The sequence below is a fragment of the Physeter macrocephalus genome, chromosome 18 (assembly GCF_002837175.3).
Source record: "Physeter macrocephalus isolate SW-GA chromosome 18, ASM283717v5, whole genome shotgun sequence".
NCBI lineage: Eukaryota > Metazoa > Chordata > Mammalia > Artiodactyla > Physeteridae > Physeter > Physeter macrocephalus.
In genome coordinates this window covers 100,986,892-101,007,072 of record NC_041231.1, presented here as the reverse complement: position 1 = coordinate 101,007,072, position 20,181 = coordinate 100,986,892, and the positions used below count along the sequence as shown (strand labels likewise).

Sequence of the window (20,181 nt, the reverse complement as noted above, 5' to 3'; positions counted from 1 at the left end):
CTTTACCCTGTAACTTTAAACTCGGGGAGCTGTAAATTCAGGGCAGAACAGGCAAATTATCAGAGGTGGTTTTATGCATGAAATCTCTGGAGGGATGGAATTGTGTCAAGAATGAGGAGATACCCGAAATCAACAAAGGAAGAGTTGATGTAATCATCTGACTATATTAGGAAAAAAGTTGTAAAAATTATTCAACTAGTTTAGAAAGCCTAATTAGGCATTGATGCCGCCATTTATTTATTTTAGAATTTATTTTTTTAAGTATTTATTTATTTATTTGTTTGTTTGCACCAGGTCTTCTTTGCAGCAGGCGGGCTCCTTAGTTGCAGCATGCGAACTCTTAGTTGTGGCATGCATGTGGGATCTGGTGCCGTGACCAGGGATTGAACCCGGGCCCCCTGCATTGGGAGTGCGGAGCCTTAACCACCGCGCCACCAGGGAAGTCCCGAGGCCTCCATTTATTTATCCCCATAGTCGATTTCGTTTGATGTGGGCAGTGGCTGCCTTGAGAGATATTACAAATAAAACAAAAATTAACAAAATTTTAGTCATCGTTTTAGGAAAGATTGCTCTCGTATGACTACTGTATTGAAGAAATGATTTGTTCCAAAGAATTCTAGGTAGACACATGAAAGATAGTCATGTAAATAGATATTTGAGTTGTTTGAATTCATTTTGGGTCCTACAGACCAGTCTGTATTCACTTGAATCACATTGCATGTAGAATCTGATTCCTAAAACAAGTGAAGTCTGACCCCTTGGTTCTGGAAAACTTTCCTAAGTCCTTTCTTATTATCATCATTTCCTATGCTCCTGAAGATTATGAAACAGAGTTGGCAACCATCTTGCTAATGCATTAGCTTTCAGCTGGGGTGGGAAAAAAACAACAACAAATAATAACTCCAGTCTTGTGTTCTACAGTAATGGTGTGAAGACAGTGTCCAGTGAAAACTGAGTAGCACGATGGAAAATGTTATGCTCTGACAGGAAGTGCAAAACGCAGGATGCAAATTTGCATCTCCCACGTTCTTGGTAAAATCAGAATGTGTATATCTATGGACAAGAGGGAAATAAGAGCACAGGACATGAAAACACTGTGTTCACAAACTATCTGTAATATTATGTTGTCTTTATAAGTAAGATGTATTGGAAAAACTAGGTACTTTGAACATCCCCACATCCACAGATACAAACAGAGATCACAGATGACAAATATAAATCACAAATGTAGGAATCCCACACTAAAGTGATCAGGGAAACAGGGAATGCAAAATAGAGCACTTGTTCGATAAGTATTTGACTGTCTCGTATGTGCAGACAGTGACGGGAGCCAGAAACAGATGAGCCACCTGTGAGCCCCGCGCCGATAGCCCTTCCACGTGTGTGCACCGTGGGCTTTCACCCCTGTGCAGCTACCAAATAAAACAAAACTGATCAGAGTTATCCTAGATGTATACTACTTGGCATGGGCTCACAGAGGGAGGAGGAGGGAAGACCAAGAAGACTTCAAAGGGGAGGTGGTAATTGCGTCATTTCCTTGACGTGAGTGTTGGGGGGAGGGGCTTTTGTTTATTCTTCTCTCCCAGCCCTGATCTCACGGACCACAGGGCGAGGTGGCTTGAAGAGAGCGTGGAAAACTAGATCAGCAGGGCCAGCAGGCTTGAAACAGGACCTCAGTCCTTGTCTTCTCTGAAGAAAGAATTCAACACAGAGACAAAAGCTAGTGAAGCAGGTAAAGCGTTTATTAGAAGAAAAGTATGTGCAGAAAGACACGCAGGCAGGCTCAGAGGGAGAGTCACGCTTTGGGGGTGGCAGGAATTACTTATATCGGGGCAGTTTTATGGGGTCCCTCTGGCCAGTCATCTTGCTTTGTCTTGCTTCGCGCCCAAACTGGGTCGGACTCAGGGCCCCCCCAACCTGCCTGCACATCTTTTAGCCAAGATGGATTCCAGCGCAAGGGTCTCTGGGAGGCTGGCAGGACATATTACGGGCTAGCGGCCCCTCCCTTGTTTTGTTTTTGTTTTTTGTTTTTTTGGCTGCACCACACATCATGTGGGATCTTAGTTCCCCAACCGGGGATCGAACCCGTGCCCCCTGCAGTGGAAGCCTGGAGCCCTAACCACTGGACTGCCAGGGAATTCCCACCCCCTTCCTTTTTTGACCCCTGAGGAAACTTTCTGCACATGTGTAGTCAGGGAGTTCTCCTTGACCTCAAGAGTGAAGAATGTGGTTGTCTTATCTTTTTACTCAAGCAGAGCTCAGCTCCTCTCTGCTACTGCCTTTTTTTATTTTTATTTTTTGACTGTATTGGGTCTTTGTTGCTGCATGCAGGCTTTCTCTAGTTGTGGCGAGCAGAGGCTGCTCTTCATTGTGGTGTATGGGCTTCTCATTGCGGTGGCTTCTCTTGTTGTGGAGCACGGGCTCTAGGCACACGGGCTTCAGTAGTTGTGGCATGTGGGCTCAGTAGTTGTGGTTCGCAGGCTCTAGAGCTCAGGCTCAGTAGTTGTGGCACACGGTCTTAGCTGCTCTGCAGCAGGTGGGATCTTTCTGGACCAGGGCTCGAACACGTGTCCCCTGCATTGGCAGGCGGATTCTTAACCACTGCGCCACCAGGGAAGCCCCTCTGCTCCTGCCTTTATTTTACCTTGAAGCACCAGCATCTCAGCCTGGGGCCCACCTATCTTCTATCTCTGCCTCATTCATTGCTGGGCAGGCCATGAACCCTTGATGTGCTTTCTCATTGTATTCTCACGACTGACCTATGAAGGTGATACAATTATTCTCATGTTTTACAGATAGGGAAATGGAATGGATAATATATATGAATCTAAGAGTTTGGAATGGTTTATATATACGAATCTAAGAGCCTCTCTCCTTAAGTTCTAAAACATCCCAAACTGAGATGATTCTTCTCTCCTGCCTCTCCAGGCCTCAGGCTGGTCTCCCTGCATCCTGCCTGGGCTTGGGTGAAATAAACTTGACATTCACTAACTTCAGCTTTAGCAATTTGGGGGTTACAATGGGCTGTCAGTTTTGGGTGGGGGTTGGGTTTTTTTTTTTTTTCATTAGCCTTTATTCATCATACTGTAGCAAGTTAGGTGGGGAGTTTCCGCTTGCTAATGTGCCTTTTTAAGGACCTTACCTCGTAGCAGAGAAAATTAAGTGCTGGAAAGAATGGCTCAACAGCTAGTCATATGCCGTGTTTTAATAGCATAGCCAGCCAATATGGAGAGGGGGGCGTGTGTGGAAAAAGGCAGGGTTAAGTGATTAATTTTTAAGCACTAAATATTTATTGACAGAATATCTCTCCAGGCTGTGTTCACATGCTTAGAACCCATGCTTTTAACTTGGCGGTGCTGTTTAAGCAAACAAACTGAGTCAGCTGAACACAATGATTAACAGGAAGCTGGCGCTGACACAGTTGCCAACCTTTCGGCCGGGAGAAGAGGCTGGGGTTAAAGTCTTAGAGCAATGGCTTTCAGAATAGTCAGTTCACCCCCTGGCGATTTTCCTGTAGGGAAACGCGGACACATTGGAGTCAAAACCTCCCTGAGGCAACTTGTTTTTATGCAGAAACAGGTTGCAGGAAGGGGGGTGGGGACTGAGCAAAGCAAATCCCAAAGAGTTACTTCAGAAATGTGAGAAAGAAAGGTGGAAATGCAATGCAGTGGCAAACGAGGAGAAAAGGAAGACAGAAAAAAAGGACAAGCATGCTCAACTGGAAGGTTACGGAACAGCCGATCAGAACTGCACCTACCAAAAGTTTGGTTACGGATTCTGGAGAAAATGTAAGTTAAATCTACCTACGCTCTGATCAGATCCCAAGAGACATTTTACTCATTTCCTGGTTTTGAATGATGGGCTCTTGGAAGCAGTGTCTTTTTTGTGTGTCTCTGGTCACTGCTCTGATTTTTGTGTTTGTTTACAATCATGAATTATGGGAGAATAAAAGCTTCCTGGGAGCATCTCTGTCCAATGCTTCGCTATTAGCAGAAGCCTGTCATCAGATTTTTAAGGGGAAGGTTTTTTACCCAACAGAGAATGCATTGAAAACTACCCTCAGTGAATCTACCTGTTATGAGTACATAGCTCAAAGTCACTACATAACAGAAGCACTCTCTGAAGAAGAGGCTGGCTTCCCTTTGGCTTACACGATGACCATTCACAAAGATTTTGGCACTTTTGAGAGACTCTTCAGGGCAGTTTACATGCCCCAAAATGTCTACTGTGTTCATGTGGATGAAAAGGCAACAGATACGTTTAAAGATGCAGTGAAGCAATTACTGAGCTGCTTCCCAAATGCTTTTCTGGCTTCCAAGATGGAGCCCGTGGTCTACGGTGGGATTTCCAGGCTCCAGGCTGACCTGAACTGCATCAAAGATCTTGCAGGCTCTGAGGTTCCGTGGAAGTACGCCATCAACACCTGTGGGCAAGATTTCCCCCTGAAAACCAACAGGGAGATCGTTCAGTATCTGAAAGGATTTAAAGGGAAAAACATCACCCCAGGGGTGCTGCCTCCCGATCATGCTATTGGACGGACTAAATATGTCCACCAAGAACTATTGAGCAAAAAAAATTCCTACATGATTAAAACCGTGAAATTGAAAACTCCGCCTCCTCACAACATGACCATTTACTTTGGCACTGCCTACGTGGCCCTCACAAGGGAATTTGCTAATTTTGTCCTCCAAGACCCGCAGGCACTTGACTTACTGTCCTGGTCCAAGGACACCTACAGTCCTGATGAACATTTCTGGGTCACACTCAATAGGATTCCTGGTATGTATGTCTCTTAACTTTTGTTTTTATGAATAAACGTTGCGTGGCCAATACTGAATGAACCACTGAAAAATAGTAAAAAAAAAATTAACATTTTTAAAGATCTTTACAGTTTCAAATGTTCATTAAAAAAATCTTTACAGTAGCTCTGCTCGCAGAGTGGGTGATACAACTCCTCTCCATTTTACAGATGAAGAAACTGAGGCATAGTGATTAGGGCAGAGGTAGAGACCAACTGTCTGACTTGATTTTGCTGACATACCAAACTACCTTTCTGAGCCCACAGACCCACTTCGAATATGTGCTGTAGTCTTGAGACATGGCAAGGAACTGAGGAACACTGACTGGCAAATGAAAGATTAAACACAATTCTCCTTTAAATGTGATGGTATTTAAAATCAGGCATAAATATGATAAATTAAATTTGAGCGGCAATTTGAACACTTAAATAATACCTTTGCCCCTATTGAAGCTCCAATAGCTAAATTCAGATCATTTCAAAATGAGAGCAAGATACAACTTTAACAATTTTCATTTGCAAGTTCTTTCCTGGAACCGAGTCCGAAATTTAGAGCATCTTAAAGATTCCTAGACCAGTGCCTTTACTTTATAGACAATGAAACCAGTGTGGTTTATATGATGTGCTCAAATTACCCTGCTAGTAAGCAAACATGCCAATTATAACCAGGTTGCCTAAGCATGATGTTCTTTTGAGGTGATTTTCAATTCGGTCTCAGTTGTTCCTAAACTAACTCCACATTTCCTTGGTCCAAGTTCCAAATGACTTGAATAATCTCCAGTTGTTTACAGTGAACTAATTCAGTTCTGCTAGTTCAATTTGAAATAAAAATTCAGATTCACAGTTCAAAGGAAAACTAACTTGAATCAACATGAGCATCAAGGTCATGGTTTCTTGAGTTTAGTGGTTCAACCCTGGATACATATTACAGTCGCCTGGAGCTTTTAAAAATACATTTCCTGATTTCCTGGGTAGATGTGGATTTCAGTATTTGTTCAGCCTCCAGGAAATTCTCAGGAACAGCCAGGGCTGTGAACCATCGTGGATGCTTGTTTTTGATGTTTGTATACAAAGCTTCCTAGACTTAGAATGCTTTTTTTTAAAAAATTAATTAATTAATTTTTTTCCTTGGTAATACTTGGCAAAATTGTGAAAACAGAAGAATCCACTGGGGAAAAAGTAGTTGCAAAAGAAACAACATACAGCCAGGTTAATGTCTTTAACACATAAATACATCTCACAAATAGGAAAAAGGAACACATCAGATTAACCATGACATGCAGAAATACATATGCTAAACAATCATATACAAATGCTCACCACCAATACAAATTAAAATAAATGATTGCAATTCTTTACTTCTCAAATTGGTATTTAAAAAAAAAAAACCTAACTCCAGGATGGGCATTGAGTGTTCTGATACGGACCACTAGAAAAGTATAAACCTGCACAGTCTTCCTGAAGGACAATTTGGCACATATATATCAAACGGCTTTGAAAATGTTCGTATCCTTTTACTTAATTTTACTCTTAGGGATTTATTCTTAAAAAATAAACAGAGAGGGCTTCCCTGGTGGCGCAGTGGTTGAGAGCCCGCCTGCCGATGCAGGGGACGCGGGTTCGTGCCCCGGTCCGGGAAGATCCCACCTGCCGCAGAGCGGCTGGGCCCGTGAGCCATGGCCTCTGAGCCTGTGCTCCGCAACGGGAGAGGCCACAGCAGTGAGAGGCCCGCGTACCGGAATAAATAAATAAATAAATAAATAAATAAATAAACAGAGATAGGGAAAAGATTAATTTTAAAGTATTTTCATCATAGTGTCACTTTATAATAGCAAAAAAAGAAAAATATTCTAAAATCCTAGTCATAGAGGACTGGTGCAGGCATAAAATCAAAGGAAATACAGCTACTTAGAAGGCAGCTGTGATAGAATGCTTTTTAAATCTGTGGTTTTCCCAAAGCGGGAAGGGGTAATGTCCTAGTGATGAAAGAAATCAGGACAGGACTTCCCCTGGTGGCTCAGTGGTTAAGAATCCACCTGCCAATGTAGGGGACACGGGTTCGAGCCCTGGTTCAGGAGGATCCCACATGCTGCGGAGCAACTAAGCCCGTGCGCCACAACTGCTAAGCCTGCGCCCTAGAGCCCTCGAGCCACAACTACTGAAGCCCCCGTGCCTAGAGCCCGTGCTCCACAACAAGAGAAGCCACCGCAACGAGAAGTCCGCACACTGCAATGAAGAGTAGCCCCCGCTCGCCACAACTAGAGAAAGCCTGCGCGCAGCAACGAAAACCTAATGCAGCCAAAAATAAATAAATAAATTTAAAATAAATAAATAAATATAATTGTTAAAAAAGAAATCAGGACAAGGACCTACTGTATAGCACAGGGAACTATACTCAGTATCTTGTGATAACCTATAATGGAAAAGAATCTGAATAAAAGATATATATATGTGTATATATATATGAATCACTTTGCTGTACACTTGAAACTAACACAACATTGTAAATCAACTATACTTCAATAAAAATTTTTATTTTTTATTACTTTTTTAATTAAAAAAATAAAATGACCTCTTCTGGCAGAGACCATGGTCAAAAAAGAAATCAGGGCTCAAGAAATTGAAGTGGGGAGTCATGACCATTAAGCTGTTTATATGGGATTGTAGTACCCAGAATAAGGGAGGTAAAAGCCCCTCTTCTCACTTTTTTTTTTTTTTTTGTGGTATGCGGGCCTCCCTCTGCTGTGGCCTCTCCCGTTGCGGAGCACAGGCTCCGGACGCGCAGGCTCAGCGGCCATGGCTCACGGGCCCAGCCGCTCCGCGGCATGTGGGATCCTCCCGGACCGGGGCGCGAACCCGGTTCCCCTTCATCGGCAGGCGGACGCGCAACCACTGCGCCACCAGGGAAGCCCCCCTTCTCACTTTTGTGTTGCTTGGACCAAATATGTATTGACCATTCAGGTCTGGGCACCAACGTGTAAGGGGAGACATTGACAAAGCAGATTCCAAAGAGAGAAGCCAAGAAGGTTAAAAGGCCAGACCCCATTTTTCAAAGAAGGGACCAAGACAAACAAAAAGGATATTCAATCTGCAAAAGACTTGAAAAGGGATCACTGCCTTCACATAATTAAAACGTTTTCCCAGGAGACAGAAATTGAACCAATGCTGTAGTTTTGGAAGAAGAATCTAGGGTCGGTGGTGGGAGATATAAGAACCCATGGATCTGGGATTAGAATGGGTCGCTTCCTCAGTGGTGAACAAGCCCAAGGGATATTCGGAAGCAGAGGCTGAAGAAACCCTGTCAAGGAACTCAATTATCAAGTGTTGGACAAGATGGCCTGTGAGTCTCTTCCACTCTGAAGTTCGTGATACTAACTAATGATTCGAATCAATTTATTGAACAGAAGTGTTGAGTTCTCAACATGATTTCTCTGTTGGAACTCGATTTTTACACCTCTGGTAAATACCAGCAGTTACAGATCAGCAAAACAATGGAAAACAAATGGACTGCTCCACGCATTTCAAAACCTTAAAAGAGTGAGCCCTTAAAATTGTTTCTGTGTTTTGGGTATGGAGGATCCTCGTTAGAGGGCTGTGGCCCTTCACTGGTCCAGCCAGCTCTTGCAGGACCTGAGGTAGGCCTGAGTGTAGGGCTTAGTCGTGAGGAGGTAAGGGAGTCAGAAACTTCGGCGGCTGTCTTGGTTAACTGTTCGTCCTGCTATGTGAAAATCTGGGTCATTTCTGTTTTGAGGGTCATTCTTTGCTGATGCATGGGTATGTTCGTTGTTTGTTTTGGACGTTTTAAGATTGTTCTAGTTGATTGCAGTGATTGGGGCTTATTAGGATTCTCAAAGGAGTGATAGGACAGAAGAAAAAAGATCTCACGGTTGAAACGGCCTCATGGGGACCTAGAACACCACCTGATAGAAATACAGTGTGAGCCACATGTGTAATTTTAGATCTTTTGTGGCTACATTAAAGAAACAAAAATTAACAGGTCAAATGAATTTAAATCATGTATTTTATTTAACCCCATATACCCCAAATATCAGTTGTGCCCGTGGCTACTCTAGTGGACAGAGCAGGCAGCCAGATGTCCTCCCTGCTCTGGGGAGAATGGTCAGCCAGCAGTGGTGCCGTCCGAGCCACACGGAGAAGTCGGCCGTGCTCGTGTGTCAGCATCTGCATTCTGCTTCTTTTTCCTCATATGAAAGTCTTACCTCTGCTTCAGAGTTTTCACTTGCTTGTGGGCCCCGCGGCTTCTACTTTCAATGCCTTCCCCTCGTGTCTCCGGCCACATTCTGGGCTGTTCCGTTGATGGCAATTCCTCTGTCTCCTTCAGATATTTATTCCCAGAGAGGCCTGCTGTGGGTCGTGTTGTCACTGTACAACGAGCATCCCTTTTCTCATTCCAGGCCACTTCCTGGGCTGTAGCTGACCTCTGTGTAGACGCGCTGCCCTCCATCGAGGCCCCAGACCATTCGGGTCAGGTGTGGCCGGGGTGGCAGTGTCAAAACGTAGAACAGCACGTGGTCTCCTCATACATAGTAAGGCCCTTCGGCCATGACAGGTCCTCTGGAAGCCTCTTGGAGGATGAGAATTCCTGGGTGGTCCACGCAAGCGAAGGGGCCCACGAGGACAGAAGTGTTATACAAAGAGAGTTCACAGGGGCCTTGAAAGAGGCAGACTTCACCAGCTGTTGTGAAATGAGGGTTCCTGCCCTCCCCACTTCTCCTCCCTCCATCTTTCCCCCAGTTTCCCCCCAGCTCTCTCCTCCCCAGTTCCATTCGCTAATCCCGTCTACAACAAGATGGCCACATTTTAGTTTCTCATCTGACTCAGCTGTGTCTGACTTCCAACTGGAGAAAAGATCCTTTTACCGGCCAGACGGTCAAGTTCACCGCCTCCTACTTCCCTTATGAGTTATGCATCATGTGCCCCTCCAGGCTGCATGGCTCTGCCTGTGACGGGCTCTCGGTGGGCATGCTTCATTCATCATGTGATCCGTGGATTTAAAGATTTCAAAACTGACCAATGGTTTCTGCCCCACTTGCTACAAAGGATTATTTCTGATATGATTCAGTGGGAGCTTATTTCAAATTCATATTAATGAATGAATGAGAAAAGAGCCTTTCCTCCTTTCTCATTCTGGAAAAATCTCAGAAAAAAAAAATCTGAGAGCAGGTTTTGTTGGAGATGGGAGAAAAAAGGAATGCCAAGATATCTGATGGGGAAAGAATAGAGAAAAGAAGAAAATTGGAGATCGTGGGCTTGGAAGACAGATTCTACTTGCTTCTCATTTTTTCCCCCCCAGGAACCAGACTGTGGACCAGCCCTTCTGGAATTCTCTGCCTTGCATGTACCCATGTGCCCTTGAAAGGGCAGGCTTGTTGAGTCTCTGCTATAGAGTCCATACTGGCCAGACTCTCTGTCATTGTTGGAGGCTGGCTAGTTGCTTTAGTCCCTTTATACGTACAGATGCAGTGCTGAGGTGCCGAATGCTGGAACCTTGAGAGGAGGGAGGAAGAACAGATCTAAATAAAGCTGCTTCTGGGAACGCATAGTTGTGGCCCCAGGGATTTGGCTGGGATCTTGCTATGTCCAGAGGGAATTTATGTTTCTCAAACACATCGTGCTCACAGAGCTTCCAGGATCACTGGGTGTATGGGCAGACTTGCAGGGGAAGGAAATTTGGGGGATAAGTTTTACTATTAGCTTGAACAATCTCTGTTTTTGTATCTGCTAGAAATACTGACTTTTGTCAACTGCATAGGAAAGGAAATCAGTGAGTTGCGATATCTGTGAGTTCTTTTTCAAGGAAATACCATCTCTCCTCAAAACAATTAAAAATAGAACTACCATACGATCCAGCAATCCCACTGCTGGGTATTTATCCAAAGAAAACAAAAATGCTAATTCAAAAACATGTATCAGTATATACCCCTATGTTCATTTCTGCATTATTTAGTATAGCCAAGATATGGAAACAACCTAAGTGCCCATGAACAGATGAATGGATAAACATGTGGTATACGCACACGCACAGGAATATTACTCAGCCATAAAGAAGAATGAAATCTTGCCATTTGTGACAGCATGGGTGGACCTAGAGAGTATTATGCTAAGTGAAATAAGTCAAATAAAGAAAGAAAAATACCATATGATTTCACTTATATGTGGAATCTAAAAAACAAAACAAATGAAAAAACAACAAAACAGAGTTGTAGATACAGAGAACAAACAGGTGGTTGCCAGAGGGGAGGAGGTTGGGGGAATGGAGAGAAATATGTGAGGGAGATTAAGAGGTACAAACTTCCAGTTGCAAGATAAATGAGTCACGGGTATGAAACGTACAGCATGGGGAACAGAGTCAATAACACTGTAATATCTTTGGGTGGTGAAAGACGGTGACCAGACTTATTGTGGAGATTATTTTGAAATGTGTAGAAATAGCAAATTACTGTGCTGTGTAACAGGAACTTACATAGGTCAATTATACTTCAAAAACAAATAAACTCATAGTAAAAGAGATCAGATCTCTGGTTACATGGGGGTGGAAATTGGATGAAGGCAGTCAAAAGATACAAACTTCCATTTATAAGATAAATATGGGATGTAACGTACATCATAATTAATATAATGAACACTGCTGTATGTTTATATGAAAGTTCTTAGAGTAAATCCTAAGCGTTCTGATCACAAGGAAAAAGTATTTTTTCTTTTTTTTTGTATCTATGTGATGGATATTCTCTAAACTTATTGTGGTCATCATTTCGTGATGTATATAAGTCGAATTATTATGCCATATGCCTTACACTTACACAGTGCTGTGTGTCAATTCTCTCTCAATAAAGACTTTTAAAATATCAAATTAATATTAAAATTTCATTAATTTAATGAAAATATTATTAATACTTCATATTCAGAAATAACATTTCTTCCTATGGTGACCTATCTTAATTTCATACTAAGGAAGCTAAAAGGAGATTGAAGAAAAAAAAATAGGAATTAGGCCCAACTGAACTAAAATCAGTGGTCACCAGTTGAATGCATTTCAGGTTTAAGCAACTGTAGAGTGTTTTTGATAAATGATCTAAATAAAGATCTGTTTACTCTGCAGCATCAGATGGCGGCTCCCAGTTTGCTGGTGGGATTTAAAAGCAGTCCTGGCTCTACCACCTGCAATCTGTATAACTTAGGGCAAGATGCTTAATTTCTCTGAGCCTGATTTGTCATCAAAATATCTCCTTGTCAGGGGACTTCCCTGGTGGCACAGTGGATAAGACTCTGTGCTCCCATCGCAGGGGGCCCAGGTTCGATCCCTGGTCAGGGAACTAGATCCCATATGCATGCCGCAACTAAGAGTTCGCATGCCACAACTAAGGAGCCCGCCCACTGCAACTAAGACCCAGCGCAACCAAATAAATAAATAAATATTTTTTAAAAAAATCTCCTTGTCAGACTGTGGGAAGGATTAGACAGTACATAAATTGTACCCGTTCCATTGTAGGAACTCATTAAATGTTCAAAGAGAGGGGAACAGATGAACTTCTTTGATGCGGATTTTTGAAGTTTTAGTGTTACAATTTTAAAACTTCTGTGCGTGATCAAAAAAAAAAAAGAAAAGAGAGAGAAGAAGAACCTTTGGTTTTGAAGGTACAGGGATAATTTTTTGCTAGAAACTGGATATGTGGCCCACAGAGGTTACCCCTCAGCTGTTGTTTTCTTAGCAACATCACATGCGTAGAGCCTTAAGTGGCTGGTTTCTCTTTCCTCTTATTAGGCAGGCTGCTGTCACCCTAACAGTCTAGAAGACAAATGGTCTGCAGGCCCTTGCTCATGCTGTTTGCTTGTTCTGAAAGGCTCTTTGCTTCCGCTGCTCATCCTGGCTTGTTCTCCAGATCTAGCTGAGATGTCACGTGCTTCCTCAGAGAAGCTTCTCTGCTCCTTGCCGCCCCCCCCCCACCAGAAGCAGCCGCCCTGCCCACCCACTCTACTCCTACTCCACTTCCATCGCATCTTAACTGGGTGCGTGGGTCCCGGTCGCCCTCAGCCCCGCCTCCCTGCCTCACCCCCATCTCCTGTACCCCAAAACTGAGAACGTGAACTGGATGATTGGCACGAGGACCTAGACTTGTGGCTTTTGGCCAGAAGTTGCGTGGCCAGAGCGGAATGTTGAACGAGGAGCCAATGAATGGGAGAGAAAAGAGTACGATTCTGCTGCCCTCCTTTTTAAAAAAATTTTTAAATTAATTAATTTATTTTTGCCTGCGCTGGGTCTTCGTTGCTGCGCCCGGGCTTTCTCTAGTTGCGGCGAGCGGGGGCTACTCTTCATTGCGGTGCGCGGGCTTGTCGCTGCGGTGGCTTCTCTTGTTGCGGAGCGCAGGCTCTAGGCGCGCGGGCTTCAGTAGCGGCACGCGGGCTTCGTGGCTACGTGGCATGTGGGATCTTCCCGGGCCAGGGCTCGAACCCGTGTCCCCTGCATTGGCAGGAGGATTCTTATCCACTGAGCCACCAGGGAAGCCCTCTGCTTCTCTTAAACACGGTATTTTCTCCAAATGAAGGAAATTCTCCTGCAGTTTTGCAGAAAGTTTATTTTGTTATTTTCAGTTCTAATTCAGCCTCTAAGCAGGCCCCGGGGCAGGAATCCTGCCCCCTACTTCCTTTTCCAAAGGGCAGGCATCCTTACCACCTATGCTAAATCCATCAGAAAACTTTGGGAGTGTGGGTGGGTCTGCAGGAGTTAGGGGTCATCTGATCGCTGAGGTCAGCATACATCGCCCTCTTCATGCATTTGGGGGATTGAAGCTGTCTTCGTTCAGGGCTAGAAAAGTAAAATCAACACTTAAGGGAATTTGCCAGTCACTTTGACCCTGAGAAGCTCTGATTTAAAATATTCAGAAAATGTAAAGTGCTTTATTTTGCTACCACTTGAATTCCATGTATAATTGCTAAGCGGACCACTTGGCCTTTCAGCCAGTTTTTCCCCCAGGCCTCTCTTTGCCTAGAGAAATCCTGATTATCTTTGAGGGCCCAGCTGAACTGTACTCAGCTCTGTGAAATCTCTGACCTCTCACCACCCTCAGGCAGAGTTTGCCCTCTGTGCTCTTCTTTCCTCCCTGGTAGCCCTTATCTTTTTCTGAGGGTTTATTGCTGTTTCAGTACCTCTGGAGACACGACAGAGTGCAGAGTCCTGGAGCGACAGAGTGAGATTTCTATCTGTGTGAGCCTCAACTCACACACAGTGCTGGGCGTCAGACTGAATTTGATTCCCCTAGTATATTTACAGGTGCACTGCCGTGACCCCAGTTTAGTTTAGAATACTTTTATCACCTGCAAAGGAAACCTCACACCCATGTACAACCCTTTGTTTTCTGTCTTTATAGATTTATAGATTTGCCTTTTCTGGACGTTTCATATAAATCAAGCCATATATATGTTTTTTCATGTCTAGCTCCTTCCACTTAATGTAATGATTTTGAGGTTTATCCAGGTTGTAGCATGAATCAGTACTTCACTCCTTTATACAGACGACTACTATTCTGTTATGTGGGTAGATCACATTTTGTTTATCCGTTCATCTGTTGTCAAACTTTTGGCTTGTTTCTACTCCTCGGCCATTATGAATAATGCTGCTGTCAACATTCCTGGCAAGTCCTTGTATAGACACATGTTTTCATTTCTCCTGGGTAGATTCTAAAAGTAAAATTGCTGGTCCAGGGACTTCCCTGTTGGTCCAGTGGTTAAGACTCTGCGCTTCCACTGCAGGGGGCATAAGATCCCACATGCTTGCCAAAAAATAAAAAAATTTAAAAAAAATTGTTGGTCCATATGGTAACTCTATGTTTAACATTTTGAGGGACTGCCAAGCTGGTTTCCAAAGCAGGTGCAGCATTTTGCATTCCCACCAGCATTGTATGAGGGTTTCCAATTTCTTCACATCCTTGACAACGCTCATTATTGCCTGTCTTTTTATTTTACCCATTCTAGTGGGTGTGCTGTGGTATCTCCTGTGGTTTGGTTTGCATTTCCCTAATGAGCAATGAGGTGGAACATCTTTTCACGTGCTTGTTGGCCTTTGGTCTATCTTCTTGGAAGAGGACTAAGGGCGTTTTGGACATTGTTTCTTTGAACCTTGGTATTGTTTCAATCTCTGTTTTATAGATGAGGAAGCTGAGGTACTGGAGAGTTTGTGTTACTTTCCCAAAGACACCCAACTCGTAAGTGCCGAAGACACTTGAATTTGTTTTGAACACTGGATGGATTAAAAGATGAAATTGTCCAACGTTGAATTAAGGACACACTGCATGGCTAAAAAGTTAATTCAGGTTTCTTCCTCCTGAATCCTTTGACTAAGCAATTAGCTAAGACACTTAAAACATAAAGCAACCCACTTAACCAGGATAATGTCCTAATATGTAGTTACTGAAATTTGACCCTTTTCTGTGGTTTTACGCAAACCATAATTCCTCCTCCTTTGAAGAATCAAATGGCTACAATTCCCTCCTGTCTAAAAAACCTTATTTGCTCTCTCCAGCCCATGACCGTTTTCTCCCAGCTCTTTAACAGTGAGATGAAGGGTTTGTGCTGGAGTCCCAGTTAGTGTTTTCGTGGCTTTTACTTTCTGTTTCTTCCATTTCACAAGATTTGCCCCTTGGCCGCGGTCTCCATTTGTAAGTGCGTGCATTGGTCTGTGCTAACTCTATTTGACCACCTAGAAACTCAGGAGGGGGTTGTTTAAAGGCACACCACTTTGCTGCTTCGAATACTATTTCTTGTGTTACCAAGCTTGACAAATTTAGGGCAGGGTCTGGCAGAGTTTCGCAAGCATTTGTTTTTATCTCTGAGGATTGATAAATGTGTCCCTCTAGTTTTCTCCTTATTAGGAATGAAGTGAACTTCAAATTCCTATAATCTTTGCGATCCTAACTGAGCTCCTTCTAACCATGGTGAAAAATCATAACAACTTTTATAGAAGGTAAATCAGCCACCCTGGTAGAATTTTCCATTCGAATACTAAGCTGTGTGCAGCTGTTTTTAGCTGCTCTTTGTGACTTGACAGGGCTCAGGCTTGAGCCCTGTAAAGTCACAAGGCTTCGGTCTTGTCAATCAGGCAAAAGCTAGGTGTGGAGTGGCTTTCTAGCTTCAAAGCCCTAAAAGGGAAGGTTAAGATAGGAGGGGAAGTGAAATTAAGGACAAGGCAGGATCGGGAATAAAACTAATTGCAGCAGGGCTTCCCTGGTGGCCTAGTGGTTAAGAATCCGCCTGCCTATGCAGGGGACACGGGTTCGAGCCCTGGTCCGGGAAGATCCCACATGCCGCGGAGCAGCTAAGACCGTGCGCCACAACTACTGAGCCTGCGCTCTAGAGCCCGCGAACCACAACTACGGAAGCCCGTGCACCTAGAGCCCGTGCTCCGCAACAAGAGAAGCCACAGCAATGAGAAGCCCGCGCACTGCAAGGAAGAGCAACCTCTGCTCGCCGCAACTAGAGAAAGCCCGCGCGCAGCAACGAAGACCCAACGCAGCCAAAATAAATAAACATTAAACACACACAAATTAATTGCAACAATAGGTCACTACTGACAAGACGTGGAGCCTGAGAATAGAAATGTGGAGTTGTTCTGAAGGTCCCAGGGCCCTGCACAGCCTCATTTTGAGTGCAGCTACAAACGGCTCCATCTTTTCCCAAAGTGTACGGAGTGCTTTAGGCGTGTTCCCAAACTGCTTCCTGTAATGGCAGCCTCTTTCCTTGTTATACTTTCTGTGCATTGCTGAGCTTCCCAGCTGTGTCTGTGCATGCTGATCTCCTGGGCGAGGCTACAAATTGGCTCCATAGTGATCCTGGCAGCATGTATGGCACACAAGGCCCACGGCAGCTGGGGACCCTTGGCCAGACACCTGTGGATGAGAGAACTTTGTTCTTTTTTTTTTTTTACGGTTGCCAGACAAATGAGACTGTTTTCTATGTGCCCTGCTGTGAAAACTGTTGAAAAATTACTTCCTTAATATACCACCCTACATTAGAAACCAGATTTCAAAAACTCAGAAGGGCAAAGTTTCTATTTGGTCAGAAAAAGTGGGGAAGAGCTGACCCTGGTCATGATCTTGAAGTAGAATTGTTGTCCTGTGTTAATTCTGTCGACTGGGGCTATTTCCACATCCTAGACAGCTCCAACACTGGCACTGTTTTGTTGATGCAGGTAATATAAATTTTGTCTAAAGAAGAAATTCTCCAGAACAAAGGTTTTCTCAAGGAGACAGCAGAAAGTCTTAATACTGATGCTTCATTTGGCTGTCATTTAATACCTCTCAGAAATCCTCTGAGGGAGATAGATATTATTATCTCCAATTTGTGGATGAGAAAACCGAGGTTATCCAAGGTAAAATGACTTAATCTAGGTTTGTTTGGCCCCTAATTCATGATCAGTCTAATCCATCAGGCTGCCTTTTAGGAGTTTTGTGGCTTAAGTAATGTACTTAATGAAAATACTACTCCTTGAATATCTAGGAAATGTTTGAAGAGCTTAATGAGTTTGCAACCTTTTATTTTAAACTAATTTCAAAATCACTATACTTATAATACTTATATACTTATTAGAATAGTATAAAGAGCTCTCCTATACCCTTCACTTACGCTCCCCAACCCATAACATTCCCCCATATTTGTCTTATTCCTTTGTCTTATTCCTTTCTTCCTCTTTCTCTCTTTTATGAACCATTTGCAAATTACCTCTTCCTATTTCAAAGTGTATTTCCTAACAACAAAGAGGCTCTCCTGTACAGTATCATACCATAATACCACCATCAGGTGCTACAGCATTACTCTTTAATCCACAGGCCCTATTCCAGTATCACCAGTTGTATTAATAATGTCCTTCATAAATCTAAGACCTGAGTAAGGATCTCGAGCTATACTTAGCTGTCATATCTCTTTAGGCTCCTCCAGTTTAGAACTATTTCTCAGTCTGTCTGTGTCTTTCAAGATCTTATAAATTTGTAAGAGTGCAGGTCTGATGTGTCCTCATGATTAGATTCATGTTCTGCCTTTGGGCAAATATATCAGAGAAGTAACGCTATTTTATTTATTTATTTATTTATTTTTGGCTGTGTTGGGTCTTCGTTGCTGCACGCGGGCTTTCTCTAGTTGTGGTGAGCAGGGGGCTACTCTTCGTTGCGGTGCACGGGCTTCTCATTGCGGTGGCTTCTCCTGTGGCAGAGTACCGGCTTTAGGCGCACGGGCTTCAGTAGTTGTGGCACGCAGGCTCCAGAGCGAGCGCAGGCTTCAGTAGTTGTGGCGCACGGGCTTAGTTGCTCCGCAGCATGTGGGATCTTCCCGGACCAGGGCTCAAACCCGTGTCCCCTGCATTGGCAGGCGGATTCTTAACCACTGCACCACCCGGGAAGTCCCCATGTGGACTTCTTAGTTGCGACATGCATGTGGGATCTAGTTCCCCGACCAGGGATCAAACCCGGGTCCCCTGCATTGGGAGCACAGTCTTACCCACTGGACCACCAGGGAAGTCCCTATAGTGGTGATGTTAACTTTGACCCTTGGTTAAAATAGTGCTTGCCAATGTCTCATCTCTAAAGTAAATTCCTAAGTCTTTTGAATTGGTTACTAATAACTGATACATATTTTGCAGGAGAAACTTTGAAACTATGTAGATATCCTCTTCTTCAAACGTTCACACCCCAGTTATATAATCCACTGATGGTTCTTGTCAGACTCTATTACTCTGTCAGTTGCCAAATTCCTGCTTCTATACTGATTAGATGGCTTTCATCTATAATGTCGAGCTTTCTCTTCTCTCCATGTGTTTGTTTGTTTATTTGTATTCCCATGGACATGGATTCCCATTTTATTCAATGGGTTATAATCCATTACTAATTTTACTTACTTTGCTATTCAGAGTGTTCCAGTCTTGACCAGTACGGGCCCTTTCAATTTCCCTTCTTCAACACCCCCCGTCATTCTTCGAGCACTTCCTTACTTTCTGGGACAAGGAGACCTTCCAAGCTAATCTTGTACTTAACCTGCCCCAGCTTTGGAGTCAGCCATTTTCTCCAAAGAACCCTGGTTCTATTTAGTAGAGATTGGTATTTAGAAACCAAGATCTGGCCACGCAAGGGTATTATGACTTCTGTGCCCTTTTAGGGGTCAGAGCTAGAATAAAATTATATATGTACGTGTATACACAACGTCTATATACACATGTGACACACACATGCACACTCACACACGTGCATTCTATAACACATACTCCAGGAACTTCCCTAGCCGTCCAGAGGTTAAGACTCCACGCTTCCACTGCAGGGGCCATGGGTTCGATCCCTGGTTGGGGAACTAAGATCCTGCAAGCCCGTGGCACAGCCAAAAATAAATAAATAAACAGTCATACCTTATTAAAAAAATAAAACACATACTCCAACTCATTCACACATTATCTCATACCTTCACACACACATGCCTATCTATCCATCTATCTATTTATATGTTAAAAGCCATAGGGAATTCCCTGGTGGTCCAGTGGTTAGGAGTCGGCCCTTTCACTGCCATGGTCCAGGTTCAATCCCGGGTCAGGGAACTAACATCCTGCAAACCACGTGGTGAGGCCAAAAAAACCCAAATCCACAAATTCACACGATCTCCAATTCCAATCCAACAACAAAGGCTTTATTCCTTTGTTCTCCATTTCCTTCCGCAGCAGTGAGGAACCTGGCTCCCATTAACCTCAGTATATTCACTTATTTTCTCCATCCCACTCTATGTAACTAGTCTTTCCCATAGCGCTTAGCTGAAGTCCTGGCTCTGGGACATGCTGGTCCCACCTCCACCAACTGTAGCCTTGGCCCCTGGGAAGAGAAGGAGCTCGCAATGAATTTTTATACCCTTATAAATCTGTTTTTATTGGGAAGCAGTTCAATATATAAATATATAAATTCAGAGTTCGGCTCTAGTGCTACCTGACTTCCTGAGGTTGGGTAATATGCTGGACCTTTCTAAGTCTCACTTGCTCTTCTGTAAAATGGTGATAATAATTGTGCCTACTTCACAGAGGTGTTGTGAACAGTTAAAGGATAATCTACATGACAATTGGAGAATTGTTCTCTGCAAAAAGATAAGGATGGTTCACAAGGTCTCTGTCCCTTGAGATTATTTCCAGGTGCCTGGTTAATTATTATCAGTTCAAGGATCTGGCCTGAGAAACCCAGTTTGGCCCAGGGCCAGTTATTCCCCTGGATCAGGTCAAAACCTGCAGAAATGTGATCACCTGAAGAGGGAGCTAGAAAGGTGGAATTTGGAAGTCAATTACAATATGAGGGCTTCCCTGGTGGCGCAGTGGTTGAGAGTCCGCCTGCCGATGCAGGGGACGTGGGTTC

At 43.7% G+C, this 20,181-nt stretch overlaps 2 protein-coding genes across 3 annotated transcripts in view; both read left to right on the top strand.

The window, feature by feature from the left end:
- The window catches only part of LOC129391364 (N-acetyllactosaminide beta-1,6-N-acetylglucosaminyl-transferase-like), a 51,719-nt gene extending 40,498 nt beyond the window's left edge, over nucleotides 1–11,221 (top strand). The window contains exon 3 of the mRNA XM_055079479.1: nucleotides 10,113–11,221. Coding sequence (XP_054935454.1) covers nucleotides 10,113–10,192 — 80 coding nt within the window. The 3' untranslated portion in view covers nucleotides 10,193–11,221. The remainder of the gene's footprint in view (nucleotides 1–10,112) is intronic.
- LOC129391488 (N-acetyllactosaminide beta-1,6-N-acetylglucosaminyl-transferase-like) overlaps nucleotides 3,451–20,181 on the top strand; it is a 23,974-nt gene continuing 7,243 nt past the window's right edge. The window contains exons 1-2 of one of the 2 annotated variants that reach the window (XM_055079481.1): nucleotides 3,451–4,779; nucleotides 6,847–7,093. In XM_055079481.1, the coding sequence (XP_054935456.1) occupies nucleotides 3,855–4,779; nucleotides 6,847–6,902 (981 nt within the window). In that variant the 5' untranslated portion in view covers nucleotides 3,451–3,854 and the 3' untranslated portion in view covers nucleotides 6,903–7,093. Of the gene's footprint in view, nucleotides 4,780–6,846; nucleotides 7,094–20,181 lie in introns of those variants that run through there. The other variant, XM_055079482.1, reaches the window with a different exon arrangement.